This window comes from Arvicola amphibius, chromosome 7 (genome assembly GCF_903992535.2).
Source record: "Arvicola amphibius chromosome 7, mArvAmp1.2, whole genome shotgun sequence".
Lineage (NCBI taxonomy): Eukaryota > Metazoa > Chordata > Mammalia > Rodentia > Cricetidae > Arvicola > Arvicola amphibius.
Genome location: NC_052053.1, coordinates 136,885,865 through 136,910,698, shown reverse-complemented (window position 1 = coordinate 136,910,698; position 24,834 = coordinate 136,885,865). Strand labels below are relative to the sequence as shown.

At 49.4% G+C, this 24,834-nt stretch overlaps 1 protein-coding gene across 17 annotated transcripts in view; it reads left to right on the top strand.

Annotated features, from left to right (window-relative positions):
- Atxn7l1 (ataxin 7 like 1) overlaps positions 1 to 24,834 on the top strand; it is a 233,633-nt gene that overhangs the window by 101,707 nt on the left and 107,092 nt on the right. Inside the window, exon 4 of one of the 17 annotated variants that reach the window (XM_038335795.1) lies at positions 9,560 to 10,749. The exons of 15 other annotated variants lie outside the window; for them this stretch is intronic. In XM_038335795.1, the coding sequence (XP_038191723.1) occupies positions 9,560 to 9,645 (86 nt within the window). In that variant the 3' untranslated portion in view covers positions 9,646 to 10,749. Of the gene's footprint in view, positions 1 to 9,559; positions 10,750 to 12,829; positions 12,854 to 24,834 lie in introns of those variants that run through there. One more of the 17 variants, XM_038335792.1, reaches the window with a different exon arrangement.

The following is a 24,834-nucleotide window of genomic DNA, read 5'->3' as shown; positions in this document are numbered from 1 at the left end:
TGCTTTAAAATGTTGAGGTGTCTTGTTACCTGCTTACAGCCTGGCTGATCCTTCCTAGTGGTCGGTGTCTTCGTACCTATTGATTTGCCTTTGGTTCTGTTTTATCTGACAACACTGCTGTCAATCATCTTTTGGTTAATGTGCGCTTGCCTTATTTATCCCTATCCACCCTTCTTTATTTTCAATTTTTTTGATGTTATTTTGTTTTAGTTGTCTCTCCCATTGGCAATACATATCTAGCTTTTAAGAGGCCCATCTGTTAATATCTAGTGGGTGAGTTTTATCCATTTACATTTATTGTGATTGCTTGACGTACTTACACTTAATTCTTTTCATTCGTATTTGTTTATCTCACTTTTCATCTGTCATTTCCTGACGTTTTAGATTCTATTTAAAATTTCTGTTTACCTAGTGGTCATTACATTTTATCATGTATATTGAACTACAGTTTCGTTTTGTTTGGTCTAATGAAAACTAAAGTTGACAGAATCTATCTTCTCAAACAAGGCAGAGGTCTTTGCATGCTTTACCACTTAGAACGATCTGCTAATTACAACCCCAAACACCGGGTGCATTGTCAAACACTTGTGGGATTGCAGACACCGTGATGAACGTAGAAGGCCTGAGCATTTTGCTAACTCAACTGTGTTTTATGCCTTGACTTATTCAAGACATTTCTCAAGTTGAAAGCGGTACATTCATTCATTCCTGGCCCATAAAACACATCTCTCAAGGTGGTTTTAAAATGTGCCCTGAAATTGGAGTTCAGAATCCAATGGTCGACTGCCCAGGGGCCTGTTTTCTAAGATTTGTTATTTTTCATGTTTCCAGTGGGAGATCAGAAGGGCTTTTCCATCCTTGCACCTGTTCGCCTGTACTAGTTTCTCAAGCCTGAGTGCACATACAGACTTACGCAGAATCTTGTTGGAATAGGTTCTGACGGACTCGCACCTCCTTGGGTGATACTGGCACTGTGCTCTGTTCCTCGTGCCTCACTTAAAGGAGCAAGGACCGGGAGGATTAACTGTAGTTAGGGAACTTGGAGGTTTAGCTCAAGGCCAGAGTTCTGTGTTGCTTCCCAGGTCGTCAGATACCAGAAGAAACTTTCTGTCGTGGTTTGGGGTAATTTTATTTCTGAAGGTCTCTCTATGTGCCTAGCAGAGTCCCCTCTGTCCCCATTCCAGCCCCGGCCCCGCTGGCAGAAAGTGAGTGAGAGCTGGTCCAGTCTGCATCCACCCCACGCACTCCTGCCCCTGCTGAGGCCAAGTCTCTGTATCACGTTGATGGGATGCTACGCTCTGTGCCCCGAGGATGCGCCTGCTCAGGGCCCGGGCAGGCTGCCTGGTGAAAGACAAGCTTTTAATAGAGACACACTTCTAAATAGTAACCAGGAAAAAGACTCTTCTTAAACGGGTATCCATTTATAGGACTCAGCTGTTGAAGCTCAAGGGTAGCATTAGGCTTAAGTTTAATCTTCTGTATACTGTAATTTACAGAGGCGAGCAAGGCGCTGTATGTACAACTGTTTTTCAGCCATTCGTCATGATGAATAGCGGTCGCTCTTGGCGAAACAGAAATGCCGTCTCCGCTTCCCGCTTTATGAATATTGAATCAGCCCAGGCAGGGTCGTGCCGCACCAATTTAAAGGGGGGGAATTCCCCGATTGACTCTGCGGCCTCCTGGCCCCAACTGCCACGTTGCTGCTGCGTGCACCAGCTTGGATCTTGATCCAGGTGGCAGTGCTGTTGGTACACGTGTGTTTCTGGTGAACACTTCACCAAGTATTTGTGCCGATCCTGAGTGCGAAGCCTGCTAAAGGCGGAAGCTTTCCGCTGAAAGCCAGGGACTGTTAAAGAGCTGGGCTTCGCTCGAGGTGGGAAGCCACCCGCAGGGATCAGGGAAATATCTCGGGGTGATAATCTGATACAGGAAAAATAAGAGAAGGGTGATTCTGGTGAATTCCTGAAGGTAGGGTGAGGTCAGTTGTGGAAGGGAACTGAGGGGTGAGATAAAGGAGATCCACTCTGGAGAACCCAGAGCCCCCTGTGCCCTCCACCAAATTCCTCTCTGTTCAGGCATCTCATTCTCTGCTCTGGAGTGGATGCACAGTGCTTGTTCAGGTAGGACCTGAACACCCAGTGGGAGTGGCCTTCTTTGCTTGGGTCTCTTAGGTCTGCTCAGCTGATTGCCCAACACTCAGGCCTCCAGGAATCGCCTGTCTCAGCCCCAACCCCTTTCCCAATCCTTCTTCCCCAAAGAAACCGAAAGCTCTTCTTAGGCCTCCTCTCTGATTCATGAGCACCTGTGATAGGCCAAGCGCCATGCTGGGTGGTGAGATGAAGACCCCAGGACACATATGAGCAGGGCTGCTGCCTGCTTTTGGTGCTGTCATAGAGACCCTGCCTTCTGTGGTCACACTCCCTAGTGCCCCCTCCCTGGTGCCACCTCTCCGCAGCGCCTCTGTGAGAACAGCAGCGAGCCACTTGTGTGCTCCATGCTGCCCTTGGAAGCCCTTCCATTGCCACGGCCTCTTGCGGTGTGTGCACAAGCCCTCTCCACAGTTCAGGGATCTGGACTTAGAGAAGAACGTGGTGAAGTACACCAGGGGGTGGTATCTTGGCAGAGTCTGAAGCTCAAAGAGAAAGTCAGAGGCAGAACCGGGGCTAGAACTCACATCCCCTGACTCTCACTGCTACCTCCTCTTTGCATGTTCCATCAGCGAAATGCACAGCAACAACAAAAGCAATGTGCTTCCTCTAGGAGGCAAACACACCTTCGGAAAAGTTTCCAGATTCAGTTTCCAAGGCAGGACTTTCTCATACGACCGAGGAACACATCTGTAGCGTGTGCGTCCCTCCGTCACAGAAATTCTGAGCTCTCCATAGTGACTGTTATAAACACGCCTCAGTGACGCAGGGCTGAAGAGAGCTCTGGCCTGCTTTAGAGGTTCCAATCCATCCCTCCCTTTCCTAGCCTGAGGATTCCATCAGAACCAGAGTGACTGTCTTGTTTCATCAGGCGCTACGGGCGGCTGGTTATGTGCTGCATGAGAACGAATCCAGTCCGCTCACCGTGCTGATTAGCTGCAATTGGGTGACAGTGAGCGCTGCAGACCGAAATGCTGCCGAGTGAGGGCTTTGTGTGTGTAAACCTCCTAATGAGAAGAAGGGCTTTGCAGAAAGCTCGGCGTCAGCACCCTTGCCAGAGGAACTTAAGACTGGCTAGTTAGTATTCTGAAGCCCCAGCACACACACAGAGACATCGTGATCTTGACATTGCTCCCATGCCCAGGCCTCAGATGAGTCTCTTAAACGGGAAGAGGAAACAGTCCAGGAGAGAACTGTGTAACGACAGGCAGACACAGCCGTTTGAGACTCCCATGACCTTGCTGTGGCCTCCCGCCTCTGTTTTTCAGCTTGTGGAATGGGTACTGTGATTCTGCTCCTAGGTTATTATTAGAAATGATAAATCTGAAGCTGCCTTGGCATGTAACTTGGGCTAAAAATATGTCTCGTGCCACGTGGAGAAGAGGCATCTTTGGTGAAATACATAATGAGGTTAGACGGGAAACATCGGTTGCTGGCTGCAGGGGCATGGCCAGAGACTGGCAGTGGGAAGGGAGGGGCCCAGGGGCAGGCTAGGGAAGGGGAACAGAGACTATCTATGAGGCTGTCTCTGGCTGCATGGTGGAATGCGCACATTCCGCAGTCTGGTCTGAATGTGGGGAGAGGAGGCTGGGCTGAGTGTCTGTCTCCACACTGCAGGCTCTGTGTGGAGGAGAGGTGGGACAGATCCAAGACAGCTTGGGTTCTTCAGGGCTCCAGCTGCAGTGCATGAAGGGCTTTAGGGTAGAGAGACGCACAGATTTAGGAAAGAGCTTGACTCTCCAGCTGCACCACCAGGCCAGACGTGGTCTCTGATTCTCCTCTGTGACTCCCATCAAGCCGCCAACCTCTCTATGCCTCTGTTTTCTCATCTACGAAATGGGACTAATGCAGCACCTGACTCGCAGAGGTGTTCAGGAAGACAGAGGAAGCAGATAGGGCTGTAGCATAGAACGCCTGGCATTGGGACACATGAACATGGTGAGGTCTTTGTCTGACCTGATGGGTTCCCACACATGGTAGAGGGTGACACACGGGCAGTGTGACCAGTACAAGCTCATCTCTAGAGGCTTAAGATATGCAAGGTGTTCGACCCAGTTCCTGCAGACTTTAAATGTTTATGGCTGTGGATAAGTAAAAGCATCGTGTTATCTCCAGGGCTGTACCTGATGACCACCAGCTGCATGGGGCGGGGCGGTGTGAGAGCTGGTTCTGCTCAGGTGGACCATACTGAAACCCCAGTGCATCTCCTTCCTGCCTTCAGGGATACTAGAAGATTGGGGGTGCCCGTGTCCCCCAAAACAGATTCCAGGCGCAGCATCCTGGGCACTTATATATCTTATATCTTTAGGATTCGGTTTTTCTTAGAGCCATTGACTAGCACTGCCTTTCTCTGAGCCCTGGAACTCGGCCAGCGAGTCCCCTTGATTTCCTTCTCCAGCAGAGAAAACTCCTGTCATCTAGAATCCTTGCTTTATTCCCCGTCCTCTCTCTGTGCTGTGCAGGGTGGGTCTGCCCTCCGCTGCACACATGGTTAGGACGTTGGCATTCCAGCCTCGCAGAGCAAGTATCTCGCAGTCCATTGGTATTCCAGCCTCGCAGAGCAAGTATCTCGCAGTCCATTGGTGAAAGGAGACAGCAGTCCTTTGCTGGAGGGTGTTTGCCAAAATGTGATCATACAATGGGAAGAAGTGTTGGCTCCTAGCACAGAATCCAGTCCTGCTCGGTGTGCGCTCAGCCTAAACAGCTCCTTTAAAACCAGAAGCAATTTGTCATCTTTTGATTCTCTTCCAGCTCCGTCCCTGTCACAGATAGATAAATGAGGTAGCATATGGGTGTCCACACGCAGTAGCGTCTACTCCCCGCCATCTTCTGTGTAGGGAGCACCCATGGGGTGGTCCCTGGTTTTGTGATTGTAGCCGTAAGCAAATTTCTCCATTGCTCGTCCTATTTATACGCAGGCAGGAATCGCTTTCTCAGAATCTCCCAGCCTCCAGGGCGCCATTGATAGGTATGTTTCTTGGTTCAGAACCCTGAAGTGAATCATCCTCTTGTGAGCTCAGCATCTCGTGTCTGTAGCTCCACAGAACGCTACTAATCAAATCAATGTCTCAGCAAAAGCCAACAAGCATTCCTGAATTAAAAATAGAGAGGGGTTGGAGTTTCTGTTTTAAAAAGCCTTGATTGTGGCAAGCTGGCGGGTTAGGCGGATGTGCTTACATTCCCTCCAATTGCAACCCCTAGAGCAGCTTGAGAAAAAAATACCAAAAGGTTTTCTGCTTAACCTCACAGGTGTTCGATCCCATGCTATGCAGAAGCACCCAGTTATTCTCAGGGAGCTGCCAAGGCCTTCTGAGCTGGTTACCAATCTCTGGATGACCAGTGTGTGACACCCCGCGAGGGAGAGAGGGCTGTGTGGTACCGGCTGGTCTTGGGCACACACCAAAGAGCTGTGTGTCGCTGGGCCACTTGCACAGATGTGGTCTCTCTGCATCTGAGTTTGCTGGTCCTGTCCTTTGTGCCTCTGTCCTTCATCTGATGATTCCGTGTCTGCCATATCTGCTCGTAGAATGGGGGAAGGGACAGAGCCCTGATGTAGGAAGCTCACCAGCCTTTGTCTGGCTTGGGGAGGAAGATGTCAGGAAGACACCCTTGGCTGTCAGATTTCACTGAGACTTGAGGAAAAAGAGGGGTAAATTCCTATGTCCTTGTTCGTAGGGGACCAACTGGTTCATTAGAAGATGAATATAGGTCACAGCGGGTTCCTCAGGCGGCCATGTATCTCCATGTGTGCTAGGATCATCATGCATGCTAGAATCATGTGATATTTTTGGTTTTTTGTTTTGTTTTGTTGTTTTTAAAGTTTTTGGACCAGCTGTACAAGACTTTGGAAAGACTGCTTGTATTAACAGGGTGATCCTAGGGGACACTTTTGGCATGCCTCCTGTGCACTGAGAGAATTGCCCCTGACTCCCAGACCCTGAATTTGCACCCCTGGATTCCCCCAACCTGACAGGCTCTGTCCAGGGAAGTCCTCAGGAAGGCATTCCTTACCCTCTTGTCATTGTCTCCGTGTCTGACACAGTGGGCTCTCTCTCTGGTTATTGCCCTGGACTCCGTGTCTGACACAGTGGGCTCTCTCTCTGGTTATTGCCCTGGACTCCGTGTCTGACACAGTGGGCTCTCTCTCTCTGGTTATTGCCCTGGACTCCGTGTCTGACACAGTGGGCTCTCTCTCTCTGGTTATTGCCCTGGACTCCGTGTCTGACACAGTGGGCTCTCTCTCTGGTTATTGCCCTGGACTCCGTGTCTGACACAGTGGGCTCTCTCTCTGGTTATTGCCCTGGACTCCGTGTCTGACACAGTGGGCTCTCTCTCTATCACTGTCTTTTGAAGAATGAGTGGTGAGTGAATAATTTAATATCTGGTCCTTTCGGTTGGGCTGCTCACCCCCAGGCATGCATCAGAACACCCAGTCAAGGCAAGGAAAGCCCCACCTTGAGTGTGCCTTTCTGTGGGCCTGGGTTGGGAATCCGTGCTCGTGTCTAGCGAACTCCCGCTGACGTCAGTACCCCTGGCCTGAAGGCTGCTTTGAGGACACTCCTCAAGGGCCTTCACTACTCAGGTGCCTTCTTCCCTTCCCCAAGTTCTCCGAGTCAATGCCTGCGGGCGTCAGAGGCTGATTCTGAGAAAAGAGATTTCCGGAGATTTCACCAAATGGAAAAACCACCTTGGTTTTTTGGTGGTGGTGTTGTTTTTGTTGTTTTGTTTTGTTTTCTTCTTTTAGTCAGAAAATGCATCTAGTGGGCTGGGGGTGTGGCTCAGTAAACAGAGTGCTTGTCCAGACTGCACAAGGTTCAGCCTGAGCACTGCATAAATTGTGTCTGGTGGCACATGCTTGTCATCTTAGCCCTTAGGAGGTGGAGGCAGGAGGATCAGAAGTTTAAGGCCGTCTTTAGTTGTATTTTATGTTTGAGGCAAGGCAGCCCTAGGATACAAGAAGCACGCACATACACACACCACACACACACCACGCACATGCGTGCGCAGACAAACACACACACAAGCACGCACACACACATACACACGCACACATACACACACGCACACACAACACACACACATACACACGCACACATACACACACGCACACACACGCTCACATACACACACGCACATACGTACACACACATGCACACACACACATACACGCACATGCATGCACACATGCATGCGCACACACACATGCACGCACGGTGGGGGAGTGGTAAACACAAACTACATTTTTCCCATTGTATATGGTAAGAGATGGTGACCGTGTTGCCACTTCCCTCTTGACAGTCTGTCTGGAGTACAGCTGGAGTACAGTAGGTGATGTAGGAGTGTCTTATGCAGCAGTACACCCTGCAGGATGTCAGCCCACTTACATCTCCATCCGGATTTGGAACCCCTTTCCCCTCACACACACCCTGTGTCAGATGCATTTAACTACAAAGCTAAAACAAGATGTGACCTTTCTCGGACACCGCGCACAAGCAGAAGGGATGCAGGAGATGAGGCCATAATAGCGGAAGGGAACATGTTGTTTATGAAGCTTTTTATTTGGCTGTGGGCCTGACTGAGGTCATTTGGCCCCAGGATTCAGACACAAGAGGGAGTTTCATGGCCCAAAGAAGGCTGCCCTCTACAGAAAGTCACTCTCCTAATGCCAAGTGTCACTCGGGATGGTCAGCAAGGAGGGTGGGATTCCGTGCCCAGGTCTCAGGGAGCTCTTCTCGCTGTCTTCCTGTCTAAGGAGACTGTGGGTTTGTAAGGATGCACTGGAGAGGCCAGGGACAGGTCAGCTAAGGGTACTGCAGAGATCAGGCTCCCTGAACATAAAGGAGATGATGTGGAACCCAAGAAGGAACCCATCGGGGACTCTCCTCTGAGTTAGACAGTGTGTATGAGTGACCTATTGCTGAGTAACAAACATTCCCAACATTTAGCAGTTGGACTGATGAAAATATATGGTCTTAAACACTTCCGTGGGTCAGAGAGTTAGGTGGTTCTGGCTCCAGGTCTCTCATGAGGTCACAATCAAGCTATCAGCTGAAGACGTGACCAAAGTTGGGGACCTGTCCCCTGATGGCTTACTTCCCTGGCTGTGGGCCTGAAGCCTCAATTCCTTGCTCTCGGTACCTCAAGCCTCTCCACATCACTCAGTGTTTGACCCTGAGAACAGACGGAGAGAGCCTCAGGGTTGAGACACTTTGCTCTGTGTGTTTGTTAGACATGATTCTATAGCTGCAGCCTGCAAACATGGTGTGGGGGGGGGGGGGGGAGTGAGGCTCAGTATCCCAGGGGAAAGCACCATCTCCCTAGCAATGGGCCTCGTGCATCCCTGTCTTTCCAGGCTCAGAATCTCAGAACAATAGGCAGGGCTTCTGCCTTAAAGGTGAAGGTACTATGGTCCTTGGGACCTTGGGGCTTCAACCTAAAGAGAAGGAGGGAGCTAGAGACTCCGTGGGCCCCAGGCAGGCCCCTTACTCCTTCTATCCACGTCTCGATTTGCTCAGAAGGAACTGAAGCTGCTTGTGAGTGCTTGGTTTGGTCCTGAGAGGAGGAGCAAGGGGAAGGCTGATGAGAGCCAGCTCTGCTGGGAAAGAGCAACAGACGGGAGGGCAGGAACTCTACCGCAAAAGGCCACCTGGAATAAGAGGGCATTCTGGATTGGGAAGGAAGGTATCTGAAGACACCCGAAAAGGTCCCATTTAGGAGGCTGACTTAGCTGTAGAGGGACCTGCAGTTAACCCTTTACAGCCAAGGTCCCGGGGTCCTACGGAGAGTTTTTCCTGTGTTGGAAGGGAGTCCACCCTGACCACCCCGGCCTCTACACTGGTTGGGTAGCATTGCTCTGAGGACACAGCCATTGGTGGCCACACTTTTCTGTGACTCTCTTATCTCCCCATCATCCCCAGGGAATAAGCTAATCAAACTCACTGATGGTTTTACACTGGGAAGGAGATAGCTAATAACTTGGGTGACAAGTATTAGAATACAATGTGATGTGGATAAATTGGGTCCATGTATTAAGAGCTATAAAATGAGATTTCATCACAGCATGAATAATGGGTCCCGTGGAAAGGATTAATCAAATACCCCATTAAAAGGTATAGGAATTCCAGTCAGACCGCCCTGTTTAATTACACTCCTGCCCTCTCTCCTCCCCACTCCTTTCCCCCTGAAATGACTTTCTGCTAGGAGAAAATATGGAAACGGGCTCAGAGGAAATAATGGGGAAACTGGGACTTGCGTTTTTGCTAGGACCAGATCCTGAAGACAGATGTAAACGGCCAGTGTTTAATGTGGTGGGGGAAGGCAATTGGCATGAGCCATCCTTGACAAATGTAATTTCCAGAGGCGCCCTGTTGATACCATTCAGCAAATGCCAACAAAGCATTTACTTTCCAAAGGGAGAAAGCAAGACAGCAAGAGAAATGCAAGCGTCTCCTGGAGTGGAGCCGAGAGCCGCCAAGCCCTAGAACAGCGTCAGGTGTGAGCATGCGCAGTGCAGAAGATACGCACAGCTTCCGGAAGACCCGTGCAGGACTGGCTTTGTCTGCGGAAGGCTTCCTGGAAGAGGAGACTCCGGCAGAGAGCCCTGAATTGTGGACACGCTTCCATGTCCTCCGAATTCGTGAGCACACTCTGGTGGCAGGGTCTAGAGAGGAAGCGGGCTTGAGCAGAGCAGGGGGCACCTGTGGGGCTCTTCTCTCATTTCCACCACCACCACCACCACCCAGGTCCAAGCTGCCATCACGTCTCACCTGGACAACCGCCAACGCCTTCCGGCTGCTTTCCCTGCTCCCACTCTTGCTCCTCTGCCACCCATCCTGCACACCAAAGTCAGACTCCAAATCAAAGCTGATCATGCCATTCTCTTGACTCGCAGCTTTCCATTGCTCTTAGATTGAAACTAGAAACCATTACCATGGCTTCAAGGTCTGTGCGTTCTGAACCACAGCCTAAGCCAGGCTCCCTTCCATACGGCAGTGCACCTGGCCTGAACTTCTCAGCACACTGGGTCTTCCTGCTGTAGGGTCTTTGCACATGCTTTTCCTGCCCTAACAATGGCTTCCTGTCATCCTATCTTCTCCAAACTCTGACTCATCCTTCAGAACACATCTCAATGATTACGTCCTCTTGGAAGCGTCCCTAACATTCACATCCAGACTAGTATTCCCTCGTGTGTTTGAAAACAAATATTTATTGTGTGAACATATGCTTTAATGTCTGCTTCCTTAACTACAACACGAGTTCTGTGAGGGCAGAAACTCAGTGTTTATACCCCCTCAGAGCCTATATGTGTTGATTGGATCGTGGCATCTAGTTAGCAACAGGAAGACAAATAGGGAAATTACACAGACCAGTTTCTCCAAGGGTATGATTATGAGTTTTTAACAGAATGAAAACCTGAATTTCTGTCCAGACCCTGACACCTGCTGGCTTTATTGTTTTAGTAATAGTATCTGTGTCCTTGTCTATAAACCCGTGATACTAACAGCCACCTCATATGACCATTGTGATAATCTCATGAAATAATGTATACAGAAGCATTGTTGACTGTAAAACCAGACATAAATATATGTTGTCACTCTCTAAATGTCTGTACATTGAGTCCTTCTCAAATATCTATCGGATCAATGGTAGATGGATGGATGACGGATGAAAGAAGGGTAAATGATGAATGGATCAGTCAGTAGGTGGATAGCTAGATGACTGGGTGGAGGGGTGGCAGATGGGTAATGGGGTGGGTGGGTGGGTGGATGGACAGGTAGATGGATGGACAGGTTTATAGTTAAGGAGCTAGTGCAAGAGAACACACAGGACCCAAGTATCCAGGGACTTGAGGAAGAGGCGAGGAACTAGTGGGCCCTATCCCCATACCCTGTGTTGACGGGGCAGGCAGGGAAGACGATGTTGAAACCACTTAACCCAGGCAGGAGGCTGTCACTGGTCAGCCAACTCAGAACCACTCCTCCTCAGCCCCTTCATGTCTGTGCTGCGAATGACATGCCTTCGTTATAGTTTAATCGCTTTGCCGATTTTTGTCTTTGGGGGAGAAATCAAATTGATTTGCACATGCAGCAAAATTGGTGCAATTCCTCCAGCGGCTGCCAGCAGGTGCTGACAAGGGAGGAAGCAAACGTCTGAGCCTAGGAGAATGCACTAGGCATTCATTTTAATAAGGCCTAGAAACCTTCCTTATTTAATAAATTGCCATGGATAATTGGTTTCCGTTTCAAGAGTGGTTTCATCTTTAACTCCCTGTGTTCTGGTAGGATCAAGGCCCGCAAGTATAGACATGGGTTTGTGGTTTGAGACCCTGTCACGCACCTCTTTGAGGCTTTTGGGTTTTGTTTCTTTCTCTTCGCTCACATCCTATTCCCTACCACTCCCGCTCTCCTGGGGTAAGTCACGTGTTTATGATGGCTGAAGTTCCAGCCCTCTGATTGGCCACTCTGCCCATGTGGAGGCCCAGGCACCTGTTCTACCCAGTGATTGTGGAAGCCTTGAGAATAAGGGGCTGGCCGTGAGGCCCACACCTGGCATCTCATAGATGACTCTGGTTAAGAAGCACATGACAAAAACATGGTATCTCTTGGCTATTTGAATATTCTTCTTCACCCCAGGACTCCAACTATGGTTGGTTGTAATAGGTATTGGGGTGGGGGCCTGGGAGTGAAAACAGACTGGAGGGAAAATCCTGACAAATATTTTATTCCACATCACTATGATTCCACTATCACTATTGATAGTATAAGATGCGTGGATTGATGGGTATTCTCATCTCTTTTCTATAGTTATAACAAATACCTGAGTCTGGGTACCTTGTATAGCTCTTCGTTTTGGAAGCTGAATGCTCTCACGACCAAGCCACCTCAACTGTTCGGTGTCTCATTGAGGATTTCTGGGGATGTCACCATTTGATTGAGGAACAGGGAAGGAAACAGGACCATGCAGAGGGATTGAGCATGTGAGGCATTCTTGCTTCATAACCCGTTCTCCCTTCCTGAGAGCAGCGTTAGTCTTTCCAGGGCAGCGACCCATGGCCTAATTGCCTTTCGCTTGGACCAAGCCTGAGCAGAACAAAGAGGCTGTCTTCAATGAGGCTTTTAAGTGGGTCGGAGTGCCCCGTGGTCCTCAGCAAGGATTGCTCAAGAGCATGTGGCTGGTTGAAGGATGGGACCGTCTGTGTCTCTCCCAGATCAAGGACTCCCCCGACAGCCTGTGTTCAAGCGATCAGTCTTAGAGTGGTTGCTTTTGAACCCATGTCCTGAGACTGGCCAGGAAATGTGCTGAGGTCCTGGCCCATCTGTCAATAACACAGTCCTAGTGTGGGCCCAAACCCAGCAGACCAGGGACTGCTGCTGAGATTGCATGGTGGGGCAGTAGAATTCGGATGCAACCCCTGACTGGTTCTCCTAGTCTACCAAAGGAATAGCTTCAGTACTCCAGAATCCTTCCATTGTACAAAAGCAAGAGTCCACACCTCCAGTTTCCGGAAGAAGAAAGTGACCACTCGGATCTTCCAGAACCAGGCTTGGAGCTGGGTTCCCGGCTCAGCTAACTCTGGCTCTACTTGAGCCTAAACCTTTTCTCTTTTTTGTAGGTGGAAAATGAGTATCTCATGCTTTTCCGGAGAGGTCGCATGAGGATTAAACGCCTTACTGCATGCAGCGCGCCCAGCTCGCCAGGCATGAGAAGTGAGCTGATAGAAGCCGTAATAGGTTTATTCCCCTGATAAGCCCTGGATTCCCTGCAGACATCACTGCTGGGCTAAGAGACAGAATTGGAGAGGGGCTTGGAGAAGGGCTGGGAAGGGGGCAGGGAGAGGAAAGGACTCAGAGAATTCTGGGATTCCTGCTCCTTGAAGCAGGAGAGAAATACTTAGACGTGAAACATCCGAGTAACATCTCCCAGCCCAGGTAGAGGCAGAGGTGCCAAGAAGTGCTTACCACATCTTTCAGGACGGTGCACTAGGGCGGTAGCTAAGGTGAAGAAGCTTTTGAGTGATAGTCACCCTTTCAGTGAACAGGAATTGAGATTAATTTGGCTTTGAGAATTTTAAATGCACACATTGTAATCATAGGCTGTACCCTAGAGCATTGTAAAAATCAGGGTTGGAAATCTCTTACCGTCTACACGCTTCCAGCAGGAACTCAGTCTTACAAGCAGATTTTTAAAACTCCTGACCTAGGGAAGAGATTGTCTGCCTGTCAAATTTGCATTTAGTGCCTTCTCCCTCCCTGCGTCTCCTGCCCCCCCACCTTTCTCCACTGTGAGCTGGCAGGAAGCCTTGCAAGCTTGGTTTCTTTTACAAACACTTTTCTTGGGAGAACCAAGGAAAGAAATGAGAACAGAGCACTAGCCTGTGGCCAGTTAGGCCTAGGTTCTGGTATTCCTCCCTGGTTGTTTTAGGCTCTTCCTTGCCTACACCACTAATCTTTTGAAGATCATGTCTATTGAATTTACAAAGCACCTTAAGAGCTGTGTTTTTTTTTTTTTTTTTTTTTTTTTTGATCAAATTCCTGTTGTGGAACTCTTTGTCCCCTCTGCCAATCAGAATCCATCCCACACATGCTTAATTTTAAACGGTTGTCCACTGTGTGGATGCCATGGCTTAATAGTATATAATTTAGGACCCTGGGCTTATTAGGGGTGTCTGGAGGTCACCATTAAGTAGATGGGCTCTTCGTTAAGTCAATATTTGATAAGACCTTTCAAAATTGCTGGTAATTGTGTTTGTGGGCTGCCTGCTGAGATTGGGGGTTGGGGGAGTCTCAGCACTTGCTTTCCTTGCTCTAAACCCTAAGTAAATGTCCAGATTTAATCTTCCTTCTCTCATCTATAATTTATATTCCGTACATTTGGTGAGTCCGGTCAGTGGTTTTGATGCTGTAGGTTTCTGCTGCTTCAGCCTCTCCTTATTTATGTAATCATGTTTGATGAAACCTAATGTATACAATCCTGGACCCCAGAGCATCATGAGAGCCAACACTCATTATAAATGTGCTCCCCACTGGAGCAGACTTTACAGACTCTTCCCCTGGCCGCTTCTAGTTGCAGAAGGTCTCCTTTCTCCCTCCCTTCCTCCCTCCCTCCCTCCCTCCCTCCCTTCCTCCCTCTCTGTCTGTCTCTCTGTCTCCCTCCTTCTCTCTCTGTCTGTCTCTGTCTCTCTCTCTGTCTCTCTCTCTCTCTCTCTCTCTCTCTCTCTCTCTCTCTCTCACACACACACACACACACACACACCTCTAGTGCCGTGGAAGATTCACTTGGCCTTGCTTCCCTCTCTGCCTTGTTATTACTATTTTGAAGGATCTCTTGGCCCACGCAGCCATGAGAAAACAATGGCCATGGGTTGTATCATGCTGAAGAACACACCTGGGAAACAAGACAGCTTTCAGGTGATAGTACCATTAAAATTGAGTGTGCGTGGCCGTATTCTAAACTGCACGTTAGGTAGCACAGTCTTTTGTAGATCGTTGTTGCGAGGAAGGAAAGAGATGATGCGGGACAGGCTGTAAAGAGCTCTGTGTGGTGGTTTATCCCTCTTACCCAGATCTCAGGAGAGGCCAGAGGGCGCTACAGTGGGAAAGTGTCTCCAAACCAAACGCCCCCAAATCCAGGTGTGTAATAAACAGAAGAGTGGCCCAGTGTCTAAGGCTCTGCCCTTGGGTGGCCATGCCTGAGGCAACATGAATTTTAAGACTAAGTGACTCCTTCAGAGGGAGGACTTGGCTGCTAGTGTCTAGACACACTCTGGCCTGGGGACTAAGCCAGTTCTGTCCCTTTAGTTGGATGGCTCATGGAGGTGTCTGCCTGATGTAGTACTTTGCTCTGCGTGATTGTCGGTGTACTTTATTTCCCCAAGGTTTTCTTTTATGGAGTCCATCTGGGGAATCTCATGGCTTCTCTTTCAAGAATTTTGGCTTTGGGAGTGGCATCACAGACTAGAATACTTCTCTCTTTTCTCACTGAGAGAAACTGTAAACTCATCTAGAAGCTCCCTGGTGGGTTTTGTCAGCTGGTGAGGTCAGGCCTGATGGGGAAGGAACCTGCACACGGGGCTTCCTTCTCCGAGGCGTGGCTGCCGTAAATGTCCTTGTTCTGCTGGGCTCGTTATGTGGTTATTGCTTTATCCTGCACTGTCACCTATCCCACATCAAAACTAGACCCTCACAGGACTCCTCCCGCTTGCTGCCATGCCCCTCTGGACCTTTATATCCATCCTTAGCACGAGATTCGCTGGGGGACTCATTGCTGACAGATCCTGCCTCTTCTGCCTCTCTTGTCCCCCTCCAAGATGCCAGGCTGCAAGGAACGGCTATCCCAAGGCAGTGGTTTTAGTGTCTCCTTTAGAATTTCCCTCCCTCCAGCTTGTGCATAGTCCCTTTAAGGCCTTTATCCCCCATCAGATGAAGATCCACCGAAGTATTAGTAAGCTGGATGGACATTTCAACAGGGTGTCAGGTCATAATGAATGAGACCCCAGAAACCTTAGGTGGCACACAGGGAGAACCTCAGAGGGGAAGGGGCAGAAGTTTCACCCATTCCTTTACAGTTCATCTGAACTTGTGAATATTTTTCAGTCAAAATCTAGAATCTCACAAAAATGCAACATGGGGCGCTTTCGTCGAGCTGCCTGGAGGTTGTTCCCTCTTCAGCGGGCATGCCTGAGCCCACACCTGTTTAGGAACAAGTGGGCTAGATTACGGGAATCTGGGTTTGGTCTGGTTTTGCTGTCATTCCGTTCTCATAGTGGGTAATCAGTAAACACGTGTCGGATAGACAAATGGAGCCCTTAAACGAGGGACCAGACTGGCAAGCACTGTGCAAAATGACCAAGGTAGGTAGTGATCTTCTGTCATCCTGATCAAATGACATTTGATCGCCTCATCTCTACCACTGAATGCTGACCCCTCCCCTCTGTGCCTCTCTGTCCTCGACAAGAAAGCCCATGAATGTGCAGCCTTGCACACAGTCTCCCTCCTGCACAGCACTCAGGGGCCCGAAAGCATCTCTCCACACCCTGTCCCGATCGGACCACACACAGACCCACGGACTAGAGGAGGAGCCCGAGAATGGGTAGGATGGCATTGGAGGGGCAGGATTTTAAGACCCAAGCCTCACGTCCAGCACTGTTTCCATCAGAGCCCGCTAGGGATGCAGATACAGAGAATGGAGGTTCAGTGCCCATGCTCACAAGGCTTTGTGTCTGTTTCAGGCAGGGTCTACCTACAGATCCGTGGGAGACTTTCTGTTGTGGTTCTCGGAAGGGTTCTCTGCAGAAACGGCATTCAGAATGGAGGGCTCCACTGTTCTGTCCCTTGTAACAGGAGATGGGGACATCAGTGACCGAAAACTCAAGCTTGAAACTATCACAGTAGTGTAGCCTTGTGACCCCGACACTTAGGAGGGAAAGGCCAGAGGATCAGGAGTTTGAGACCAGCCTGGGCTACATGGGATTCTATCTCAAAAAGGCAAAAGGAGAGAAACATAGGGAGGGAGGGAGGGATGGAGGGAGGGAGGGAGGGAGGGAGGAAGGGAGGGAAGGAAGAAGAGGGCTTTTCCAAGTTCATCCCAAAGGCCTTGTTTTAAATTTCTTTAGATTTATTTTATGGGCATGAATGTTTTGCCTGAATGTGTACTACATATTTACCAAGTACCTGTAAAAGTCAAAGGAAGTCGTCGGGTCCCCTAAAACTGGACTTACAGATGTTTGTGAGTCACAGCTATGGCTACTCGGACCCAATCTTGAGTCCTCTACAAACAGCAAGTGCCGAGCCATCTCTCCAGCCCCACAAGGCCCTATTTTTATCATGTCAATCTCATCCTTCAGCAGATCTCATTGGCAACATCCTCACGGGGGCTGGGGAAGTCGCTCAGTGAGGAGAGGCACTTGCCTGGGAAGCATGAAGACCAGCGGGTGGACCAAGAGCTTGTGAATGCTAGGTGGGCGTGGCTTCCCACTGTGGATGCTAGGTGGGCGTGGCTTCCCGCCGTGAAGGCTAGGTGGACTTGGCTTCTTCCCTCCCTCCACTGCTTCCCAACTATTCTCTCAGCTGCTGTTAGCACCACTCGGATGGCTTGAGCCGGGACTGGTTGGGGCAAAGGACGGCTGTGTGGCCAAGGTTCCATGACAACTGCTGTCAGTACTGGGACTTGAGTCAGAGCCATGCCCAGCCCTGTTCTTTCCCGCCTCCTGTACTAGGATGACTCCACAATGGCTTCCCTTCTAGCTGCCTTTGAGGACTGGCAGTTGCAGCTCAGCCGCCTGAGAGCCTGCAGCACCAGCTCTCGCCGGCTCTGTTGCTATTTTGCAGCAGTTCAGTGTGCGATGACCACTTTGCTGTATATAATCACTTAATTAGCTTGTGCCTGAAAGAAAGAGCTGCTTCATTTAGAAGCTTAACAGTGAAAATGCCCGAGTCATTTGCCACAATCTTGATGGTATCAGGATGATTGTAGAATGTTCTGCTCCTTGTTCCTAATCCACTTAGCACAGGGGCACTAGGGGTCAGTCATGCAGGGCACGGGGACTATGCTCAGGATCACAACGGGGCTGCGGTGGCATTAGCTATGAGACACAGGCAGATGGGGAAGGCAAGGTCTTGTGAAACACAACTTGAGGGCTGTAGGAGGGGGAAAAAACACCCTGAAAGGTTGGGATATGAGCAAGGTCCCGGCACCATCAGCGACACCAGAAAGGAGGGGAGGAGAGACAAGCAGGACATGTTATGCCCCCAAAGAACCAGATGTTCAAGGGGCCAGCTGAAGTCAGTGGTGAGGTTCGTATCTGCAACTCAGGTGACGGAACTTCTTAGTCACAGTGACACCTTGGAGAGAACTGGGAAGCCAGAATGCCACTGTCTTCTGATGGGAAACCCAGCCGGAAACCCAGCACGCATGGGGAAGACTGGGGCATTTCCCAGAATTCCCTGCTAACCTAGATAAGCCCGAAAGAACTTCTCAGGAGAACTGGAGACGGAGAAGAGCTGCAGCCACTTGGCCACCCGGGTCTTGTCGCTTAGCTGTCTCCTATGAGTGCAACAGCTCTGTCTCCTAGAATCCTCTTTAGCTTCAACCTCTAGTCAAGCGTACAGACTTAGCTCCATGGAAAAGAGCCCTTACTGCCACAGGATTTCCCTATCAAAGTCAAGGTCAAAGGCCTCAGGGCTCAGATCATTAGGGGGTTCTAGCCAAGGTCTGTGGGTTCCTTGTTGCTCCTAGTCTCTCCCACATCGCAACTCTTTCTGCTTCCCAGTCTCCTGCCCCAGAGAGTTCTCATTTAAGCACTGGACACAAAAACACGAGCTAGCTGTCCGAGCCTTTCTGAGGTGCTGGCATGTTGTGTTTTCTTGGCTGTCATACGTGGGTTTCTAACTATGAGACATCATCGTGCAGTGTGTTGTAATTGGTCTTTCCTTCTCTGTGTGTTATGACTGCGTAAAAGATCTGCCCTCCTTCACCTGCCCTAGCCGCTATCCTGCATCCCAGGGACTGGCAAGCTTAAAAATGATAGGAAGCTGAGGATGGCAAACAGGAAGAGGTAGAGACCTGTCAAATGGCGGCTTTGTTTCAAGGAGCTGTGGGCAAATCATTACAGACTTCAAAGAGCGACCGACAGGTTATCATTTTAAAAAGAATAATCATAAATAGAAAATTATATTATTCATCATGTTTAACTGCTCACAGAATTTATTTCTGAAATGCTGGCAGGCTAATGGCAGAAGAGGCCTTGGGGGCTGGGAAGAGGGCCTTCCTTGTAAGTTACAGTAGACCCCCTGAAGGCCCTGTGGTCTGTACACACCATTCCAAATGTATTTAGGGGAAGGACATAGGGCCCCTGTGTTGAACGGCTGGTAAATTCCTGTAGAGCCTAGTGGTGTAGGTGCATGAAGACCGTATTTATAGTGCAGGGAGAAACCCTGTGACCTGGGCCATTTTGAAAGGATAATGTGTCTAGAACTCAGCTAAAGTCACTCTCAGCAGTGGACTTGGACCTGGTGGAGGAGGTGGCAGGCATGCTGACCCTATCCCTGACCTGCCGCCTCAGGAGCCCAGAAGTGATTCACATGGACTAGCCCAAGTGATGCTACATCTTGTCCTTAACATCAGGCGGTGGGTGGGGTTCCGCAGCTTTTCTGAGTGGCCCCGTGCTGAGTGTGGCAGCTGTGTACTTCCTGTCCTCTGCTCTCACACCACAAGTGATAACTCCAAAGGCGAGAACTCCTGAGCCTTCATAATAAAAGCAAAGTACATTGGTGTATAAAAGCATTGGTGAAGAAATTGAACCACGGCTGGAGAGGTGGTTCAGTGGTTAAGATCACTTACTGCTCCTGCGGAGGGACCCACGTTCAGATCCTAGCACCCACATCAGGTGGCTCACACCCCTGTAACTCCTGTTCCAATGGACCCAACACTTCCCCTGGCCTCCACAGACACCACACACATGTAGCGTGTATTCACAGACATACAGCATATATCACAGACAAACATATGGATAAAAAGAAATGAATCCTTATAGAAGAAAAAAAAACCAAATCACAGGTACCATCAAACTGTTGTTGAATGGTTTTCATTCCTAAGCCAGACGGTGGTGGGTGGCCCCTTAGTCCCAGCACTCTGGAGGCAGAGGCAGGCAAATCTCAGAGTTCAAGGCCAGCCTGGTCTACAGGGTGAGTTCCAGGACCATCAGGGCTACATAAAGAAAAACCCAGTCTTGAAGAGACAGACAGACAGAGAGAGAGAGAGAGAGAGAGAGAGAGAGAGAGAGAGAGAGAGAGAGAGAGAGAGAGAGAGAGAGAGAGAGAGAGGAGAGAGGAGGGGAGGGAGGGAGGAGAGGGAGGGAGGGAGGGAGGGAGCGCTTCATTCTTGCCAGGCTTCATGGTTCTCACCTGTGATCCCAGAGCTTGGCAGGTTAAGGAAGGAGGAGGACTGCCCTGAGTCAAAGTCAGCCTGGGCTGTGTAGTGCGTATCAAAACAAACTACAGCAAGAGTTCCTCATTCTTTCTACCTTGTTTCCTTTCATACATTTGTTTGTTTTCTCTGTGTGTGTATACGTGTGTGTGTGTGTGTGTGTGTGTATGATGGTCAGAAGACAGCTTTTGGGAGTCTTTCCTGCCACATGGGATTCCCAGTGTCAAACTCAGGCCACCAGACTTGGCTGTAAGCACACCTTTGTTTACCCACTGAGCCATCTCACGTCTCAGTAGCCCTTTGCCTTTCTTGCCTTCCAGTACTGTAGGAATAATGACACAAGCTTTATTTTATTAACTAAATTTATTTTATTGACTGGTACATAAAACCCACAAAATTGTACATATTAATAAGAGAGTATGTGATGTTTTGATTCAAGTAATTATTGATTGCTGAGTGAAATGGATGAACTCTGAACCCAAGATAAGGAAAAGCAGGGGCAGGCGAGAATTCAGCATTTGATTCTGACATGTTACATGAGCTGTGCTGGTTAGTGGCCCGGAGTTGGCAGCAGGATGGCCTTCAGGTCGAGGTCAGGTTTACAGAGGCAGATCTGAGAGTAGTCAGTATACTAGCGCTGCAGAGAGCCTGAGAGCCGAGGGGGTGAGAACAGCTTCCTTATGCCGTCTGTATTGGGGAGGACAGACCACTCCCTTTGCAACCTGATGGTTACACAGCCATAGAGTGTGAAGTAGAGGAAATCGTGCCTAGGATCCAGGGCCAGCTCCAACACCGACTAGGCAGTTAACCCGAGACCCATCTGGGCTTGATTGCATCTTCTTTTTTTTTCTCTCATTTTTTTATTAAAAATTTCCATCTCCTCCCCTCCTCCTCCCCCTTCCCTTCCCTCCCTTTCACCCATACCCCCACTCCCTCCCTCTCCAAGCCAAAGAGCCATCAGGGTTCCCTTCACTATGTTAAGTCCAAGGTCCTCCCAACTCCCCCTAAGTCCAGGAAGGTGAGCAACCAAACTGACAAGGCTCACAGTAAGCCCGTCCATGCTGTAGAGTTCAAGCTCATCGCTGTTGTCCTTGGTTTCTCAGTCCTCCTCAACCATCAGCCACATTCAGAGAGTCCGGTTTGGTCCCCTGTTCCATCAGTCCCATTCCAACTGGACTTGGTGGTCTCCCGTTAGATCTGTCCCACCATCTCAATGGGTGAATGCACCCCTCACGGTCCTGACTTCCTTGCTCATGATCTCCCTCCTTTTGCTCCTCATCAGGACGTTGGGAGCTCAGTCCGGTGCTCCTATGTGGGGCTCTGTCATTTTCTCCATCCAACGCCAGGTGAAGGTTCTATGGTGATATGCAAGATATTCATGAGTATGGCAATAGGATCTGGACATTTCTGGCACCCTCTCCTCGGCTACCCAAGGAACTAGCTGGGGGTGTCTTCCTGGACACCTGGGAACCCCTCTAGAGTCAAGTCTCTGCCAACCCTAGAATGGCTCCCTTAATTAAGATATATAATTCCTTGTTCCCATATCCACCCTTCCTATATCCCAGCCATCCTATTCCCCCAAGCTCTTCCCATCCTCCACTTCACACTTTTCTCTCCCCATCCCCCCATCCCCTCATGGGTTCCATAAGGTGGCCTTTCAGGACCCTGCCATTGCCTCCTCCGGCATGAGGAATTCAGCAGGATCCTGCTTCATCATTCACATGAAGAAATGAGGGTCCAAACGCTGGTCAGCTGTACTTTCTTTCTGCAGGGAACAGGGGCATTTAAAGTTGTCAGCAAAGTTGCAACAGTAATCCAGATACCACCTCCTATACAATGTACATACACACATGTGTGGAGATGCATGTAATACATCATTTGTTTATTTTCTCTCAACTGTTTGAGAGTTTTATATTTGAATATTTGAATATGAATGCCCTAAAATTAGATATTCTCTTAAATAACATGGTAAAACTAACAAAAGCAGGAGACATCACTTTGTTAATTATACATTGTAGCAAAGGTAAAAACAAACACAGTTTAAATCCAGGATTATGCTGCATTTGGCTACCGTGTGTCTTTTATCTACTTTGCCACTTTGGAAGGTTGTGCACCAGGCATGCTGTAAAGAGCCCCCCCCCCCCCCCCCCCCCCCGATTTCCCCCTAGAGATGTCTCAGGTTCAGGTTATCCTTTTGGGAGCTGTGAGGTCGGATGCCCGGAAGGTGTAGTGACCACAACAGAACAGTGGGAAGTGCCAAGGAAGAAGAGAGAGAGGGAGGGAGGGGAGGCCTGTTAGGTAGGGACTAGGCAGCAGAGACCCCCAAATGAGAAGATAGAGGCTTCCCCTGGTCTGGCACAGTGTATCTGAGTGCATCCTATGCAAACACTCAGGCACGAGAAAGGTCCCTCTCCCAAGTAGATTTTTTTCTTCCGGTCATATCAAGCATGTCTAATAGATCGTTGCTTCTGCACAGAGCCTAGGACAACCAGGCTGCTCCCATGTGTCCTTACATGTTATCCCTCGGTGACCTGAGAGATGTGCATGGTTCTCATTGTAGAAATGGGGAAACTGAGGCCCAGGAGCACAGCCTCCGTGTGCAGAGCCACCACTGAAGTCAGGGGCTGCAGCTCCTGCTTTCTACCCTGGTTGTACTGCTTGGGATATCATTACCAGGCTTCCCCCTCAATCAGCCCTCACTCTGCCGCAAACAAGACTTGAATAAAGACACAGCTCTATTTTCTACTCCTGTCGGTGATTGATACTTGATTAATGTTCGGGATTGCTGTCTTAGAGAACATCATTCCACAGATGTAAAGACCAATTTTGCTGTAATTGAGGCTTCTGCCCTATTTCCTCCAAGTCAGAAAACAGATTTAGAGGGAGCTGGAACCACCAGGGTGTTCTCGGTGGGTCCTGAAAGGAAACTGAGTCCGTAAGAATTGATGGCTGGTGGGCCAGACGTCCCCATCACCCTATTTGGACACCACCTGGCACATTCTGTGAATAGCCATTGGTGAAAAAAAAATCCTGATTGATCATAGCTGTCCTCACCATGAGCTCATTTCTTTGACAGACAGGTGGTGATCAGAACAGCCCGATGTGGCTCCTTCACCTGCCAGGAACAGGCACTGAGATTTGTTCTGTTATAACTGCTGAATGGGACAGCTGCCTCCTGCAGCCCCCACTACAGCCCAGGGAACACAGATTCAACCCCAGCTCTGTGCAGGTGCAGCAGCAACAGCAATGCTGAGAGCCTGGCCTGGGTCTAAGACAGCCCCGGGCTTTCCTCTCTAGGGCTCTTGTTCTGTCCTTTTAGCTGCTCTTCCTTCACCCGTCTCTCTGTCTTGGTCACCACTGTATCACTGTAAAAAGACACCATGACCACAGCAGCTCCTACAAAGGAAAACATTTAACTGCCTGGCTGACTGTTTTAGAGGTTTAGTCCATTATTGTCACAGTGGAAAGCTGCATGCAAGCAGATGTGGTGTTACGGAGGTAGCTGAGAGCTCCACATCTGGATCCACAGGCAGCAGGAAGACAGCAGGCCATGCTGGGCATGGCTTGAGCATCTGAGACCTCAGAGTCCACCCCCAGTGACACACTTCCTCCCAGAAGGCCGCTGCTCCCAAGGCCACTCTTTGGTGGTCAAGCGTTCAGATCTATGAGCCTATCGGGGCTTTTCCTATTCAAACCACCACACGCTCCCACTCTTCGACCATCTTGGGAAAATCCTGGAGTTTTTACTTTAACTAAGATATAAGTACATGCAGACTATGAGAGACTGAGTCCCTCGGCTCTTACCCTGACCAGAAGAGTGAACGACCCTTCAAGTGCTAAGGTTTGACTGCCCCAATGAAGCATTCTCTTCCTAGTTGGATCTGGAAGAGAAAGAAGGACAAGAAGGTGGGGTAGGCATACGTAAGGAGCCAGTCACTGGACACTAAAGATCCCCTCAGCGTCGGTGATCTATGGGTAGGAGGGACCAGGTTGTATGAATGAGTGTGTATGTAGGAAGTGAAGATTTGATATTCAAAATTGAAACAGCTTCCCCTGAAGGAGGACTATTGAAAGAAATACTAATGGGTCTAAGAGCTCAGAGCAACGATTGTGGTGTAAATAATCCAATAACGAATGAAAGTATTTGGAAACAACCCCCCCCCACACACACACACCGGGTGTAAACTCTTTTGGTAAGTGGTAGGCATTTTTTGTAGCTTTAATGGAGTCCAGAGCCAGATATCCTGGGTCCACATCCCACCTCCAAATGTCAAAGTTTCACAACCCTGAGAAAGTGGCTTCACCTTTCTGTGGCCTTGTTGTCTCCCTCTAACAGAACAGCCTTGTAATACCTATTTGCTCTTTTGAAGACTGAACCAGCCAACAAATCCAAAGGCCCAGCATACATGGTACACATAACTGGTACACGTGGTACAGATTCAAAGGCCCAGCACACGTGGTTCACATAAGTGCTGGCCAGGACTGAGTGATGGGAAAGAGGACTGAAAAATGTCAGCTTCCTTGAAGCATTCTTTGCAGTTTAGATGCCCCAAATATGGAGACATGACATTCTTGGCCGTGGAAACGGCAGTGGCAGAGGCAGAAATGCAAGAACAGAGAAAGTAGGGAGTTTGGCTTGACTGACGCTGTCATTCCCAAGGCCTACATTAGTTATAAACTGGTTGGCCCATTAGTTCAGGCTTGTTATTAACTCTTATAACTTATATTAGCCCGTAATTCTTGTCTGTGTCAGCCACATGGCTTG